At 43.5% G+C, this 17,306-nt stretch overlaps 1 protein-coding gene across 1 annotated transcript in view; it reads right to left on the bottom strand.

Annotated features, from left to right (window-relative positions):
• Positions 1-17,306, bottom strand: part of HTR2C (5-hydroxytryptamine receptor 2C) — a gene marked incomplete at both ends in the record, with an annotated part of 37,769 nt that overhangs the window by 6,479 nt on the left and 13,984 nt on the right. Inside the window, one exon of the mRNA XM_084213166.1 lies at positions 5,098-5,298. Within this exon, the coding sequence (XP_084069292.1) occupies positions 5,098-5,298 (201 nt within the window). The remainder of the gene's footprint in view (positions 1-5,097; positions 5,299-17,306) is intronic.

Here is a 17,306-nt window from a genome sequence, read left to right as displayed (position 1 = left end):
AACAAAAGTTATCAGATCAGCACCACCACAGCACCTCTGCCTACAGGCCAACCAACTGCAATCCCCATGCTCCCAAGAGAAGAATTTTATTCAAACAAACCCTGTCAGACATTCAGTGTCAAATATAAAAAGGCAAAAAAATTTAAAATACATGAATACAGTCTATTTTAAATCTCCCAAATCTGGAGAGATATTAAACTCCCTTAGGCTTTACTAGTATGCAACCATTTTTCTCAGTAATACATGTGGTTGCTGTCCTTCTGTTAAGGCAGTGCTCATAGTCAGGAATGTGTATGTTTTTCCAGGAGATGGAGGGTGATTGTCTAACCTTTGCTTTGCCAGTAACAGTGGTTTCAGCACTGCTTCCTTGTGTCCAAGTGATGAGCCACAGAGCCTGCCTACTTAGTGGGAAAGGTTTGAGCAAAATCCCAAATGAAAACATTTTGATCTTCCATGTGCTGTCTTCTTCCTCAGCAGTGGTTTTGCCCTTTTTTTCCATGAAATCTGTCCAGAGGTTTGTGCTAACTTGAAGCCTGCAAAGAAATTCCTGGGGTTTTGGTCTTGTTCCAAAGCATGATCTCCCAGGAGCAGCTCCAGCCCAGCACAGAGCAAAGGGTGCCAGGAGCAAACACATCCTGCCAGCACAGGAGCCATGGAAATGCCTTGCTGGGCTGCCCCCCAGAGACACTGATGGGCAGAAATGCCAACCAGAACCCTACATGTGCTCTGGAACTGGGACCTCAGGGAGCTCTGAGAGCTGTTCCAAGCCCCCTTTCTCTCCATGCACCCGCTGCCCTCAGCACATCCCCCTGCCCTAGGAGAGCACAATTCCTTTTGGATCAGTGGTGCCACTCCAGGCATGCTCCTCTGGCTGAGGATTGTCCCCAGTGAGAGAGGGGAAGGCTTAGCTGCTCCCTGCAGGCTCTTGAAGGGCATCATTAGAGCAGCTTGCAAGCATGAGGCTGCTCAGCCCCTGAGAGAGACAGACACTCAGGACAGAAACAAAAAGCTGTTAGATGTAAGTTCACTTCGTCTGAGATGAGTGTTTACTGGTCCTCACAGCACACATTTATACTTTTCATGCTCTTTCATATTTCTATAAATAGATCTCCTCAGTAAAACAGTGAAGCACTATGAAAGTTAAGTGGGGATTTAGATTTCCTTTTTAAACCTGAATGGTTTATGCTATACACAAACCTCAGGTACCTCCCTGAAATCAAAATGATAATATCATTAGTGAGTCAGAGAAAGAATGAAAATGTTTTCAAACCAGCACACACACCCACAGACACACACACAATTTGTGGCATCTACCTATGCACTGACACACAGAGCAAAATTTAAAAAATAGCCCTATCCTGGTCACTTATGAACTAAATTGAATTTACACTGCTTGTGAGGATGTGAAACTGTGAGCTGGAAAATTGGCAGCATGTGTAATTTCAGCACTCTATAGCAAATGACCAAACCTTGAACACCCCAGAAAGCAGAGGAAAAGCCCTTCCAAGCATATATTTGGGTCACAAGGAACTGCAGAATTAAAACATTTCAGTTATTTTCATATCAGAAGCAATGTGTGTGTACCTCTACATCAATGAAGTGCTTTCATTCCAGTTTTCAAAGGGATATTTTGTTTATTTTAATATTACCCAGTTAACACTTTTTCCTGTATGACCCAGTGTGCTCCCAGGGTTTGGCTGGTTCCTCCCCACTGCTGAGCCCTGCATGGGGACTCCACTCACCTTCCTCACAGCAGGGCTCAGGGAGGCTGCTGAGATGGCCAAATCCCCAAGTTACTGGTGAAAACTTTGAAGCTACACAAAGTCTGAAATCTTGAAACAATACCAAGATTCTGCCAGCAGGCTCACACCTAAAATTGATTTTCATTTTCAATTTGAGGATATTTCTGTTGCCTGTGTTTTAATTTCCAGCCTCAGCACAGTGCTATCTACCACAGAACTAATTTTTTCAAGCCTGGCCCTTCACAGCAGCCACTTTTTCTCTAACTGAAGACAAAAATCTTGCTCAAGTTATGTTTGCTAAGGCACAGGACAACCGTCTGTGATGTACTTTAATCTGGAACAAAGAGGACTTTGGAAAAGACCTATCCACAAAGAAATTGTCAAGAGACAGGAGGACTCTGTTATGTTCTCCTACTTTAAAACCTAATGATAAGTTTAGGCTTCTGCACCTTCACAAATTTGTACCTCAATGAGCAAAGAACCTCTTTTATATTTTGCTGTCAGCATTAACACTTCGGAAAAATGGAATGCAAAAGCTACTGAATTAAGATAAATTACATGCTTTTTACTTCTTATTTTGAATTCTGATTCAGAAACTGAATTCAGGATTCTTTGCATGGGATGCATTTAAGTTTCTTCATCTGAAGCAAGATTTAGGAACTGCAAACTGACCAGCCTGCACTTAAGTGCTGCTTTGAATTTGAAGCCTAATCACAAACAGAAATGCACAAGTTCTTTTGTGACACTTAACACCAAAGTGAGGATGAGTTCATTTAACCTATTTCATCCTCCTGAAATTAGCTCAGGATTTCACCAGGCCTTTCCAAGTGACAGGTAAGGTAGTTAAGAACCAGAAAACAGCAACAATACACTTTGACCAAGTTCTCTTTCATTCCATGCTCAGTTTTTTCCCACGTCTGCCACATTTTTAAATTCACTTATGAAGTACAAATAGTTAGGCTAAAATGAGCTAGATACACACCAAGAGTACTTTTAATGCAACCTACTGCAGAAAGCCCAAGTAAAAGGATAAGCCCTATCATATGCACTGGGGAGGAAATCTATCAGCATTTCAGTGCCCTGAACAGACTGTCTGGGGAGAATGGATTCTGCCTGTATCTTCAAAAAAATGGATGCAAGCAAAGACTCTCCTGGGCCAGCAGTAGCTGCATCAAAGAGAACAAGCTGAACATAAGGCCCAGATGTGCTGCACGTGCTCCCAGCTGTGATCCTGACACAGGAGGGCACTCAGGCACAGCTGCACCCTGTGTCCCTACAGCCTGGGGAGGGAGGGAAGTGCTGCCCAGGGCAGCCCCCCAGAGCTCTGTGCACTGCAGACATCCCACAGAGCAGCTCCTCCTAAAGACTTTGCTCACAGCTTCCTCCCAAAGACTTTGGGGTGCTGGGGAACAGCTGCAACAGCCATTGCCTTATGGAGGGCTGACAAACCATGGGCTTGTGGAAGAGTGTCATTCCATCTCCCTTCCAAACTGTGCCTTGTAAGCTTCATTATTTCACCTGTTTGAGATCCTATCCAATGCAGAGTGGTTAAACATCTCCTGAGGGAGCTGGGTGGGGATGAGGTGTTGGCACTGTTCAGCAGCACACTCACCTCACCTGTTCTGGCTCAGGTACCTTTTTCCTTGGGGTGCAGCAGAGGTCCCAGTGTTCCTATTTTCCATCATCATGAGCCCAATCCTCTCCAAACAGCTCCATGAAGAGACTGGCCTCTGTCTTTACTGCTTGGTCAGGCACCAGATTTCCTTACCAGTCTGCTGAATCAGTGAACCATGCATGAAGTAGCTGCTTTATCCCTTGGACTCGGAGTCCAAACCACAACTTGCTCCTCAAGGCACTGGTGCAGGCAGCCACTTCAGCACTAGCCAAAATTTCTAAGGACACGTCAGCAACATCTAAGGCAGCACAGGCAGAAATCTGCAAGTTAGCTCCAAAAGTGGAAGCAGAACAGTTTTATTGCCCAGATTTTGCGATGTGATTTATACATCTCAGCCTGGGGGGTGTCTATCAGCTCTCCCTCTGCATTCCAGTGCAACATGGAGCACAAATTCTGTGCTGACTCTGAGCTGCCTGTGCAAACCAAGCCCACATGAACTTGTCCTCATGTGACTGCTTATGTATTAATTCAGGAATTCTTTCCCATGTCAAATAGAGAGCACAGAGAGTTTAAAATAATAGTAATAATAATTTCAAAAAAATCTTAAATGAATTGATTAAACCAAATCCAATTTCACCGTGGATTATATTACCTAGGGGAAATGTAGCAGGCCTGTGACACATGAAAATTTGTTTCTAACAGATATACTTGTTATATTCATGAGGAGAGAAAGTATATTTCCCCTAATTTATCATTTTTTGTTTTTTCCCATCACCTTTTCCCAAGGCAAGCTTCTTCAAAATCAGTCCCTGTAGCACCCAGACATCCAGAATCATATTCCACTTCTAAAGCAGGCAAAAACTCAGGAGAAATTCAAATACCTGGAACATTCTTTTCCTTACAGTACAGCACTGAAAGCAAAAACCACTTCATAAAATAGAAATGAAATGTTAAATCTCTGTAAGACTGCATTTTGAACAAGCACAAAAGGCAACACAGCAAATGGAAGTGGTCAAACAGTTCTGCCCCTGCCTCAAATGTCTTTTTTAATGCACATTTAAAGAGTTCTACAAAAAAAAAATTCTTAACATAATTCTCAGTATTACAGAGTCACCTTGCCATCATTTTGTGTTTTCTTCCCTATTTTACTGTTGCTTTATTTATTATGCTTTATCAAAGCAATACAAACATGTCTTCTGTTATGCCTACTCCTCATTCACTACAACTTCAAACTTGCTAGCTCAGTACCAGCAGCAATCCAGCTGTGGCAGAGAGCAGCCCAGGCTGTAAAGGCTGAGCAGGAGCAGTAAACACCGGGCTGATAGCCTGCCTCTAACCCTGTGCAGCTCCACTTCCACCATGACCAGGCCTTGAGAGAGTTCCACTGCAGCGACCTCAGCGCAGCCGTGCGCTCTGAGCCGGCCGGGCTCCCCGTGCCGGGCTGTGCTAATGCTGTGTGCTGCTCTGTTTACACAGCAGTTTTACAGCACCACTTGTCCGTGTGATTGCTGTTATCAGCACATTGACAGGGACACGGCAGCAGTGGAGAGGGTGCTCTGAAAAATGACTGCTCCCACCAGCTGCAAGGAAAGGCTTCCATTTCCAGTTATTCCGCTCAGGCATGCAGGCCAGGTAAATTAATTTGAGTATCCTCTTAAAAAAAAAAAAAAAAAAATCCTAAATGAAAATTGGAGTAACACTATTATTCATTCAGACACAGTCAAGAGCCATGTTGCTTACCTATGGATATGGTCCAAACTGCAGCAATTTTCATAATGGCCTTGGTGCGGGAATTGAAGCGGCTGTGCTCAATGGGATTGCGAATTGCTACGTACCGATCAAGAGAGATGGCACAGAGATGCATAATAGATGCAGTTGAAAAGAGCACATCTAGGGAAATCCATATAGGGCACAACTGTTTAGGCAAAGGCCAAGCATAATCTGAAACATAGAGAGAAAAGAAATGAAAGGAAAAAAAGGAAAGGAAGTAATTTGGGAAGCTAGGCCATCATTTCTGAGGAATCATCAGGGTATTTTAGGTCTGTGACACCAGTAAGGGGCACGTGCATGAGGGGTGGACCGGAAACCTCTCATGGGACTTCTCTATGGGAAGTTCCTGGCTCTGGACACTCCATAAACCCATAGCCAGTTCCCAAACATCTGGTTTCTGTGACCAGTAACTAAAGGGCAGTGCCTGCAAGCGACCATTTTAACACTCTTCCCCACTCTTAACCTTTCTTCCATATCTTTACAAAATCAAATGTTGCATTCCTTTATAACTCGCTCATCACATTGTTTTCATGGATTGCAAAGCACTTTGTGGCATTAACTTGACTCAGATACTTTCTAAAACTCCCTTGCCATGTCCATCTCAGTTTCTGTCTGCTGAGGAGAAAGGTAGCAGACACTTTTTGTGCACAGTCTAACACATAGCTAAATGACACTACTTCACCTTTTCTCCCCAGGCAGTGTGCCTTGATATCAAAGGAATACTTGCCTCCTTACAGAGCTGCTGAGACTGAGTGGCTGAAGTTCAAAAACAGTTTTGAAGGTAGAGTGGGGTGTTATTCTTTACAGAAACTGTGTTAGCAAACAGAACAGACTCAATAGCCACATCTGACAGCAGCTGGCACACAGCTCATTTGGGTGCCTGCACTTATTAAACAGTTTACTCAGTGCTGAAGTACAGCTTGACAATAAAAGTGACCCAGAAAGATCCTCAAAGGCCACTGATACTTAAATCAAAGCTCAGAGAAAATTGATTTATGAATGATACTGCCACGTCAGGGTTCAGAATGGATTGTATGAGATCAATAACATGTCCTGCCAAGCTCTGGGCTTCTTATCAAAACAAATCAAGAGTACCTATAGCAGCTGAAAACATGAGAGACTTCACAACTGAAGTTGAATAATGAGATATTCTTGTGTCTTCATTCAGAACATGAATGTCTAAAGCAATCTTGAAGTTTACCCCAAGGATCAGAATCATCACTTTGCAGAATCAATGTTATATTAAGAATGGTGCAGCTCCATCCCACTGATCTCAAATGGAAAGGATGAAACATTAGTCTCAGAAATGGTAGTTTGAAACAAATTACCCAGCCAAGAGAGACCCAGGATACCTTCATGCAGAAACCTGAGATTAACTGAACCAGAGTAAATTATTATGAAATGTCCCAGAGAAGCTGAGGAAAGAGCACAGCAGAATGAGCTGGACACATTAGTTCATTTTACCAGTGGGAAACAAGCAGATGAAGTGCTAAGTACTCACCAAACTCACACAGCCAGACCTCAGCTCTGGGGAGATAAGCCACTTATTTCAGGGAGTGTGCACCATGTCTATTAAATGGACTGTGAGTGGACTGAAATCCACAGCAGCAAGCATTTGAGAGGTCTCTGTCAAAGGGAACTAAGTAAAGCACTTTGTGGCTGGAGCATCCTTACTTTAAAAGGCACCTCTGCTGTACAAATGAATAGAGCTTGATTAAATATGACTCAGCCCCTTTATAACACTAGGATCAAATTCTCTGCCTCTTGCTCACTTCACACTTTGTTATAGCTGAGGACATCGTTGCCATCAGCCTGCAATTGATCTCAGAGCTGCAGCTCAGCTAAGCACACCTTGGATTTGCTGGGTGATTCCTCAGTGAATGTTTTGGGGAAGAACAAGTCAGAAATCCTACAGGTGGTATCTGTGCTCCCTGCACAGCCCCAGGCTCTCACTGCCAACCCCCAGGAAAGCACATCCAGCACACTTTACCCCTCACTGCTCCTCTGAGCTGCCAGAGCCAGCTTTGTGCTCAGGCTGAGATGAACCAGGAGCACAAAGCCCTGGGTGTGCCCTGATGCAGGGAGCGGCCCTGGGAGCTTGTGCAGCACGGTCACGGCTGTGCAGCAGCCTCTGCAGAGGGAACAGTGACATTGATGGCTACTCCCCACATCAGGCAGATGGCCAGGAAACTCCCAGTGTCTCCAGAAAAAGACAGCCAGCCTCCAGGCTTCCTGTGCTTTGGAGCCTCTCCAGGCTGAGCCACGGTGCTGCAGTGGGCACAGTCTGATGCCTGACATTTGCTAGACCTGGAAGAGGTTTCTACAGCAACCACCTTCCCAGCAGTATTGAATGATGAACAGCCTCCCTTACCTCTTCCTTCAAGCTATCCAAACACTTCCAGTGACTGATTCCCCCCAGAACAACTTCTGCTGCTGAAGTGAGCTAGCACACATCCCAACCCAGCAGCCACCAGTGTGGGGACAGGAGATGTCACCTTCTGCCAGCCCTGGCACTGCAGGAACCACAGACACCAACAGACCCAAGCCATGCTGCCCACAACTGCTGCCCAGGCAAACTGGCAGGATGCTTCTGAGGGTAAAAGTGAGATGAGAGTTCTCCCAATGCCAAATCCTGTTAGTCCTTCCTGTCCCAGCGCACTCCAGCCATTTCAGACATTTTACTTTCTCAGGAAGCTTCCTAAAATGATCTGCAATAACAAAATGTCACTCCGGAAATTTGTAGAATGGCAGCTTGTAACACATCACTGTAGCTCGATAGGAAGGGCATAATATATATTCTAGCTCAAAATGTAATTATTTTTAAGTAAGCATGGTGCGTGCCTTTGAAAAACACCTACACAGCCTACAAAGCCAGTAATTTGTAAAAAAAGAAAAACAGCTTTATTCTAATTCTGTTTTGAATAAATGTACAAAACATAGGAAATGTGCCCTGTGACTGTGCCAAGATGCAAACAAGGATTAAAAAAAAATCAGTTAACAATGTTATACCTTTAAAACAATTTTATCCTCAGAAACACTCTAATTACAGAGGGTAACATTTCTCTAATTTGTTCTTTTTTCTCTTATTTCATATAAAAAGAATAGCAATTACCCTATATTTAGAAGAGCAGATGACTGAGTGAAATGAATTCTTGGACCCCAGCACCTCTAAGATATAGTAATTGCATTTCCACTGAAAAACATTCATCTCAGTCCAAATTTGGCTCCGAGACTGAAACAGTTCTAAACAACTGCATAAGCAAAATCCCCAAATTCTTTGTAACAAACACTGATTTTTGTACCTTGAATTACTCTGAGCCCTTAAAATCATACATTTAATGCACTGGCAGGTAGACCAGCGTAGATAGGTAGATAGGAGAGAGCTGAAGGGAATTAGATGAGTGCAGCAGATCAAAACAGAAGTTGGTATTTCTTCACACAGCATGTAATCAAACCACAGATATTTTTTGCCTCCGGATATTTTGTGGGTGGTAGAAATTTACACTGGCCAAATTAACAGAGAAAAGCATATAGAAAACTATTGCAGTGATATTACTTTGAGGTCAGGGCTAGCTTCTGGCTCTGATCAGAATAAAACCAGCATGAAAAAATCCTTGCAGGAAGGAAACTTCTGCAGAATATTGCTTCAGCCCCTAGGACTGAATAGCATCTCATGGCATCTGTGGTTGATGTGGTTCCTCACAGGACACATGGGACAAACACTCATATTTAAGCAGGACTCATGGTCCCCAGGTGGGATTTCATCTCCTGCCCCAGGATGAAAAAGCAGACCACAGTTTCTGTGTGTCACTGAATGGCAGAGATGAGCACAAACTGCTGGCAGAAAAACAAAGAAACTCAAAGGCATTTTGGCAAAGCCACAGACCATCTCTGTGTGGAGTTAATTTGCTGTCAGATAAGAGTTCCTTACATTTTTTTTTTGTGTTTTTCATCAAGAAAGATGGCAGCTATGAAACTGAGTCACTTTTGTCAGAGGCTTTATGCATATGGGCAAAAAGAGTTGCTTAGCACTGTTATTGGCATTGTACTGTTCAGTGCATGAGAGTCAGAATTACCAGCTACTGCAGAAGGAGGTGCCTGAATAATCCAACACACAGCACTTAGAAGCAAAATTAATTAAGTCAAACGGTAAAACAGAATTACTCCAGATTGTAGGAGAATGGTTGTACAGAAAAAGAAGAAGAAAAAAAAAAAAAGTCTGTTTCTTGTACATGTTCAGTACTTCTGCAATGCAATCTGCTCCAGGATATCTCCTGGGAAAATCTAATGTAACACCTAGGACAAATCTGGAATAACAGCAACAAAATACCTGCTTACACAACAACAAAGTGAAGAATTATGTAAAATTCATCTCTGCAACTTCAAGAGTTTTTCATGAGAAACTCACAGCAATCTGCATCAGTCATTCCTTTTCCAGCCACGAACAGGAATTTGGAAAAGGTCTCAGCACACATTTGTTGTGTTTAGCCAGTGCCTTGTATCTATTGGGATGGATAAAAGGATAAAAGACATCCTTCAAAATGACACAGGAAAAAAACCCCACATCTTTTGTCTCATTATGACATTTGACATATATGCACACTATATATACTATTTATGTAAAAGAAACAGAGCTAGCATGTGCAAAATAAGTACTAAACATGCTCATGTGTTTGAAAGCCTTTTTTAAAATGTTCATTGGGTTGGCTAAAAACTAAAATATGTGTAATACTTCTCATTTTAGGCTTCTGATATTTACTGTATTTACAATTAATTTTTACCTACTTTAAAAAATTGAATGAAAAAGGCAGCAGTTTGAGTAAATAAATCCCAGTACAAAGCAGAACGTCCTAGCAGTTACAATGGCAACGCTGTGTGTGCTTGAAGCACCTTCTGCTTATCCTGTAGCTGCTGCAGGTCTGTTTCAGGTCACACTGACCCACTGCTCTGCAGAGTGCTCTGACCCTCGGGAAGGTCAGCGGCAAAGTTCCAGGAGATGCCTCAGATAATTCCCTGGGAATTCCAAAAGGAGCAGAGTGCCCCAAGCAATGACAGCACTTGCTTGGCTTTCCTTGCAGCAGCAGGCAATGCAAACAGCAACCCAGGAGAGACCCCAAACCTGTCACTTTCTGAGGGGTTTTGCTGCTTTTGAAGATTCTTTCACACATCCCAGGAGAACCCACTGTTGTGGTTTGTAGAATAAGGCTCCCATTTTCCCACTGCTTTTTACCCCCACTGCACCATTGATGCAACTGAAGAAATTTGTACAAACCAGAGTTTCCAGTGTTCACTTTAAAGGTTCATAGCTGCCACAGGCTTTACAAAAATAGAAAGCAATTACATACAGTTTTAACATTATTGCATTGCATTATTCCCAAGGGAATGAAAGAATTTAAATTATTCTCTTCTCTCTCTCTTATCTAGGAAGTAAAGCATTTCTGAGTCTGAAATACCACACCAGGAAGTGCAAAGCTACGTTATCTCTTTTCTGCTAGTTTGTTTTCCTCAGATTTACATAGACAAATGACTCAGAGACATCCATATCGCTCTGAGAGTCACACACCCAAGGGTGCTGAAAATCTTCATCATGCCCAAGTAGTACAGAACATCTTGCTTGGTCCCCCACAGCCGTCAGTGTTTACCACTGTCCACAGAGGGGCTCAGGGACATGCAGCCTCCTGGCTGAAGCAACAGCTGATCTCAGGGGCAGCACCGCCAATCCTTTGGATTTTATCATCAACAGAGTGGAATTTAAAGTTTTTTCAATATACCGAACTCCTGGGCATCAAGTTACATGAGAAATTGTGTTTACCTTTAAGTTTCTAGTCTGCAAAAAAAAGGCTGTCCTAAGGCTATCTGGATCCCTTAAACAGCCCAGCCAAGCACAGGGACATAACCTACACATAAAGAATGATGGTGACTTTTAGGAGAAGGGCTCTGTTCTTCAGTGCTGCAAGTTCAAAAAGGCTTGAGTGTCCCAAGGGGTGCTGAGCAGAAGATGGGCTCCCAGGTGATGGGATGGCCAAGGGAATGGAGGAGACCACCAAGCAAGAAAAGCAGGTGGCTCTGTGTCCAGGGAGACACTGCTGGCATCCCTCGCTTGGCTTGAACATCTGTGAGCAGAAGATGCTGCTTTGCCATAGTGCAACACCACACTAAGGATTTATTTGGATCTGTGCCACTGCTCACATCCAGCTGGGCTCTGACACTCTTCCTGAGCTCTGGTTTTCCCCTGAGCTGTTTGTTTTACAGCTCCTGGAGCTGTCAGCATGGCAGGGAGCAGCAGGAAATGGGGATGGAGCAGCGTGGTCTCCTTTGAAAACCCCTCACCACTGAGGGAAACTCCAGAGGAGCTGAATGGGCCTCCAAAGATATTTTGGTTCTTGTCTCACAAGCTACAGTGATGAATTGATGGGACTGTATTTTATTGCAAATTAAACAATTACACTCACATGCTGTTATAAGAATTTTAGCTGTTAGATTTTCCTTTCTATCCAGCATTGCAATGACTTGCAGTCTTGACAGGATGTGTAAGAAAGAAGGAAAATTAAAGCTAGAACAGATATAGTTATCTGAGCTAGGGAAAGGTTGCTTGAATACCATTTAAGTAATATTTTAAATGCAAGGAGCCAGCTTTCCATACACTATACTTTAAACAATGCTGTTAATAAAATGGGATGTTTGCTAAGAAGCAAACCTAGTGAATGTTGTTTTCATCCCAATGTCAGCATCTCTTCTCTTATGGAAATATAAAACTATTCTGGTGCAATTTGTCATTCCATAAATACATGTGTTATATTGATTTTTTCATTTATTGGCAGAGACTAAAATTTGAAGCCAGAGGATAAATTTGTAGGCTCAATACTGTTTGCTGCTTGCAGTTGAAGCATCTGTAGCTGCATCTGGAATTTTTGCATTGAGTGATAGGGACAGTTAACGGAGCAATGGCACAAATAATTGAATTGTTTCAGCAAGTTCATATAAAGGGTTCCTTCCAGCCTTTTAACTCCAAGAGAGCTGTGATCTCTTCACACACTTCTGAGCTACATGTTCTTCATAGTAATTGATCTAAATGAAACCACTGCCTAATAAAATATCCATACCAGTATACATTTTCTATCCACTGATGTTCTGGATGTCAGCTCACCATCAGGAGAGCATCCTCTCCTTCAATTTCCTTCATGCAGCTCATAGATCAGCCTTCACCTGTTATTTAAACAGGTAATAAAGCAACAGTTGGATGAACACCACACTGGAAAGTAAGCCCACAAGTAAACACAGACCCCACACAAATACCTTCTAAACATGAGAATATAAATATTTTCAAATAATCTGTCTCATAACAAAGTGCACAAACATGTGTCAGTAACAGGTGGTTTTCCTCGGTTCTCATGAAATTAAGAAAGATCCATTACCATAAGAAATAGCTGCCAAAGGAAACTAAAATTCAGAACTGAAGATGGTGTGGCATTATTCAGTTACAGCTGACTGCTGAGCAGAAGCCATCTGCTTGAACTCAGAGTTCCTAATACCAAATCAAGTTTTTAAACTCTGCCTCAATCCTAGGACTGGCTCTAGGGCAAGGGAAAGGACACGAAACCATAAAGAGGAAATTTTTTAGGTATTTGGTTTTATTTCAGCATAACTCAGTGGCAATTCAGATGCCTGTGCTATGCTGACAGCTGCCTGGGAGCCTACAGGGATTAATCCTCTTTCTCAGCTCGGGCTCCCTCCTGACAATGCAGCTGGACAAACTGGCTTCCAAATCACGATAAAATACCTGACATCAGTAACAGATAAAATATCCTTTGGACATAAAGGGTTCCTTATTCAGAGAACATAGATCTGTCATCTTTCACTAGCCAACATTTTTATTAAATCTTCCAGGAAGATGACAAATTTGATAAGAATTTGCATACTCGCTGTAAACTTTGTTCTGCAAACCAGCAGTGCTGGCTTTGAGCATAGGATGCAGATGTTTGGTCTGCTATACCTGGCATGTCCACTCTGTATTTTTTCCCCTATGTCTTGGGATATAGAGCATGATGTGAGATCTGCTGTTTGAAAAGTGTCAGTGATTTTGCCTCCCTCTTACTGCAGGCTGCTTGATGTGCCCAGGATGGATCCTTGCTCTGCCCCTATTCAGTGCAGCCCTGCACCTGCAGCAGCCCTGTACCAAAGCAGAGTGTAACCCACACTCAAGAGCTTTGGGGAATTTAGGGATATTGAAGGAGTTCAGTGAATCAGCTTTCCCATCAGGGACAGTGGGTTAAGGCTATGCTGCACTTCGTGCCACTGTGAGGCACAGTTTGTTTGATGAGGTCAAAACCCAGTACAAGCAGTTGGTGAGACTGATGCTGGCAAGAAACCACTTCAGCCAAAGGAAAGAAGCCATATTTTGGTCGTGCTTAGAGATAATAACTTTCATTCTTGGTATTTCTCAGGATTTACAAAACACATTCCACATTTAGCTTCCTCCAAGGAAGCTGATTCCTCCATTTCTGATTCTAAGTGATTATACAGCCAGGAATGCCAGTGTGAGACTGTTCCACAGCAGCCACTGCCAGAAGCAATTATATGGGTGTTGCTAAGAAGCCAAGAAATTCTTCTCATCATCCTTAGTGCTATCTACTGTCCTGCTGTCACTGCATTCCTTAGGTGCACCCCTCTGATGCCTTGTGGAGGCTGACCTAGAACAGAGGCTAGATAGAGCTAAAGAATAAAGCAGGGATTTATTACAAGGCCTCAATGGATCCACCTTGGGCAGCACAAGAACCCAGCCAGGGCTGCACCCAAGATGAACCAAAACGGTCACAAAATGGACAGCCAAAGTCATGGGGTCTGTCACTTTTATAAGTTCTGGGCCATTTGCATCTTGGAGTTATTTGTCCAATTACAGCTTCAGGTTATGCAGTCCCATCTTTCTTGTCTTTCTCTCTTCAGCCCACGTTGTTTGTGCTCTTAGGCTGAGATTGGGATCATTTGTCCTTGGTCCCCAGCTGGAGCAGGAATTGTTTTGTCTCCCTGCTCTGTGCAGAGAGCTCACCATCCCCTAATATGAGGCTCAGAAGTACACACTAAAGCAGTACAGAATCTGAGAAATATAAAACCTAAAACCTGAGGCATCACCTCCCACTTGCAAAGCATTTCTGCTCCTGTGCCCAGACCTCTTCTGACCAAGAACACACTTTTCATTACAGCAAAAAGCTGTAATGAAAAGTGAGCTGAGCTCAGGCTGGAGCTCAGCACACTGGGAACAGCACCTTCAGGGGCTCTCTCAAGGGAATGATTTGCTAATGAACACTGTTCCATGGGCAGCAATCCCAAGGAAGTGTGTGAGCATGTGAGCTCACACTACCTGAGAAGTGTCACTTCCCTAGGAGTCTGTGGATCACCATGTACCAGCTCAGCAGAGAAATCTGTGCAGGTACAACCTGCCCCAGTTAAAAGGCAGCACAATGAAGGATCATGGTCATTCCCTGAAACAGGAGAGGAGGACAATTCATTCTGTGTGTAAACAAGAGACAGACATTTAATTAAAGAACTCTAACAGCAATCTAGAAAATGTCTGTATTGCTAATCAGTTCTGTACTCTACAGGAATAACCTGCTGAACCATGCATGTATGCAAAATATGCCCAGTGTGCACCCAGAAATGCACAATTATCCACAAGGATTCTTGATGTGTGGTGTGACCCAGACAAAAACTTAGGGAATTTTCCTGGTAACTCTCTTTTAACTGAAGAATAAGATGTAAGAATGAGAGGAAGAAAACAAGTGCTGCTAAAATGGACCAAGTTATTTAACTACTTGATCTCCTCTCAAATCTTGAACAATACTTGAAAAATATTATGTCAGTACCCCTTATCTTCCAGCACAATGTTTCAAAGTCTGAAGCTAACATCAGTTACCTAGCAGTCCTTCTCCACTTCTTCCCAATTTTCCCGTAATTCTTAGATGTTTCCTCATTTTGCCATACCATGGAAACCCTGGAGGCTTCTTTTGCAGGCCTGGAAAATAATTTTCCACAAGGAGACTAGGTCTGAAAGCTTTATTGGCCGATAATCCTGCCAGGGAGCTCATTTCTCTCAGCAGCACAGGAGGCTTTCCTAGACAGCCCAGACACCCACAGGACATGGGCAGAGACAGCAGAGAGCTCCTGCTGCAACCCCCCCACCTCTGTGGCAGCAAAAAGAACCAACATTAAAGGCTGATGATGGGGAGTGTGGGCAGAAGCATGGTCTGGGGATGTCTCTGCATCAAGCCTTGGAGGGAAGAAGGCCTGCAGCCCTCACCTTGGCATGTGGCAGTGCTTCCCTGCAGGATAACTCCATCTTCAGCCCAGGAGCACCAGAGCCACAGGGGCTCAACTGCTGTTCCTCCTGTAGGAGCCTCCACCCAGAGTAGCTGGGAATCAGCCTCCCTTATGAGAAGATGCTCAGAGAAGGCTGGCTTGTCCCAAACTCCTTGCTATGAGCAGGGCAGGTCACCCTGTCACGAGCACCCAAGCATCCAAAGCAGCCCTGGGAATGCAGGGGTCTGGGAATGTTGTCTGGGGATGCAGAACTGGGCTCCTGCAACCCTGCTCAGCCCATGCCCTCCCAGAAGAGCTCTTACACTCCAACCAGCCTGATGAAACATGATTTAAAACCATCCCTTTACTCCAAGCAGCAGGTTTGCCATTTACTGTCACAATCCAACTGGTAAAACCACGTAATTTGACATTGAGGATTTCCAGGATTGTGAGCATTTTGTGCACACCTTGTTACTAGCTAAAACTGCTCACTTCTCTGAGCCTGTTATAAAAGACTTGAAGTTGGAATGTGATTTAACCTGAGGTTATGGTGTTCTCCTACTGCAGTGCTTACAGCCCATAATATGCCCACTTGTTGTCAAACTGCTGGATGAGGACACATAAGAGTCAACCCAGCACAGCTTTTCTTACAGATCCAAAGGTTTGGAGGCACTTCAGACTAAGCTATCACATGTACCTGCAGCCTGAAATTCAGGTGGCATTCCTCAGCCAAAAGGAAAACAGGCAGCAACACCAGTCCTGCCTGGCTTTCTGTCTCTCTCACAAATGGTGCAAATACCCAGGTTTGGATCCTGAGAAGGATCCAAAAAATCTGCTGAAAACTGCAGTTCAGGACAAGTGATCCCATTTCCCGTAGCAATGTTTTGGCACGTGGACCCCATTCCCCATGGGCAACATCAGAGAAAGTGAAAGTTAACATGTGACCACCCTCTGGGTGTAGTTGTACTCCTCTGAGTTTTGCAGAAATTGTAGGCCTATTGTAAGGTCCATTCACATGAAGTAGAAGTTTAATTTAACATGGATAAATGAAGCGTGGGTGTACTGATATATTAGAAAGAATACTATTACCCAGAAAATTATAGTGGTCTCATGAGGTGGTAAAGGAAATTAAAGAAATTATATTTAGTTAACTTATACCATTGGGGGTTTTGATAGGCTTGTTTTTGCTTTGTAATCAAGTGCAACATTATTTTATTATCATGGTTATACTATTATTACTGTGTAATCTTGCACTTGATTACAAATCAAACCCAGTGATAACTACAATAATAAAATAATGTGTTAACATAATAATCTAGCTAAACACAATAAAATAGGTGCTGTTCATCAGGCACAGCATTGCCAGCCAGTCAAGGGAGGGGACTGTCCCACTCTGCTCTCCCTGGGGAGTGCTGGGGACGGTTTTGGGTGCCACAGGAAGAGGAGACTGAGGACAGACCTCACTGGGGTCTGCAGCTTCCTCATGAGAGGAGGACCAGACACAGGACCCAGGGAAACAGCCTGAAGCTGAGTCAGGGCAGGGTCAGGATGGATATTAGGAAAAAATTCTTCACCTGGAGGGTGGCTGGGCACTGGGAAGAGAGCACAGCCCCAAGCCTGAGAGAGCTCAAGGAGCCTTTGGACAATGCTCTCAGGCACATGGTGGGAATTTTGGGGCTTCCCATGCAAGGCCAGGAGGCGGACTCAATCATCCTTGAGGGTCCTTTCCAACTCATAGGATATTCTATGACTCTAAAATTCTAATTGTTGTCTAAAATTTCACAAACACAAATGCGTAATGTTAGTGCTGTAGAACAATTAGCTACTCCCGAGGTACAAGAGGCACCTATCCCAATATGAACTAGAAAAACTTGGAAAAATCATGA

Source organism: Fringilla coelebs (assembly GCF_963513975.1).
Source record: "Fringilla coelebs genome assembly, chromosome: 11".
NCBI lineage: Eukaryota > Metazoa > Chordata > Aves > Passeriformes > Fringillidae > Fringilla > Fringilla coelebs.
Note: the sequence above shows the minus strand (reverse complement) of the source record. Positions and strands in the feature narration are given on the sequence as shown.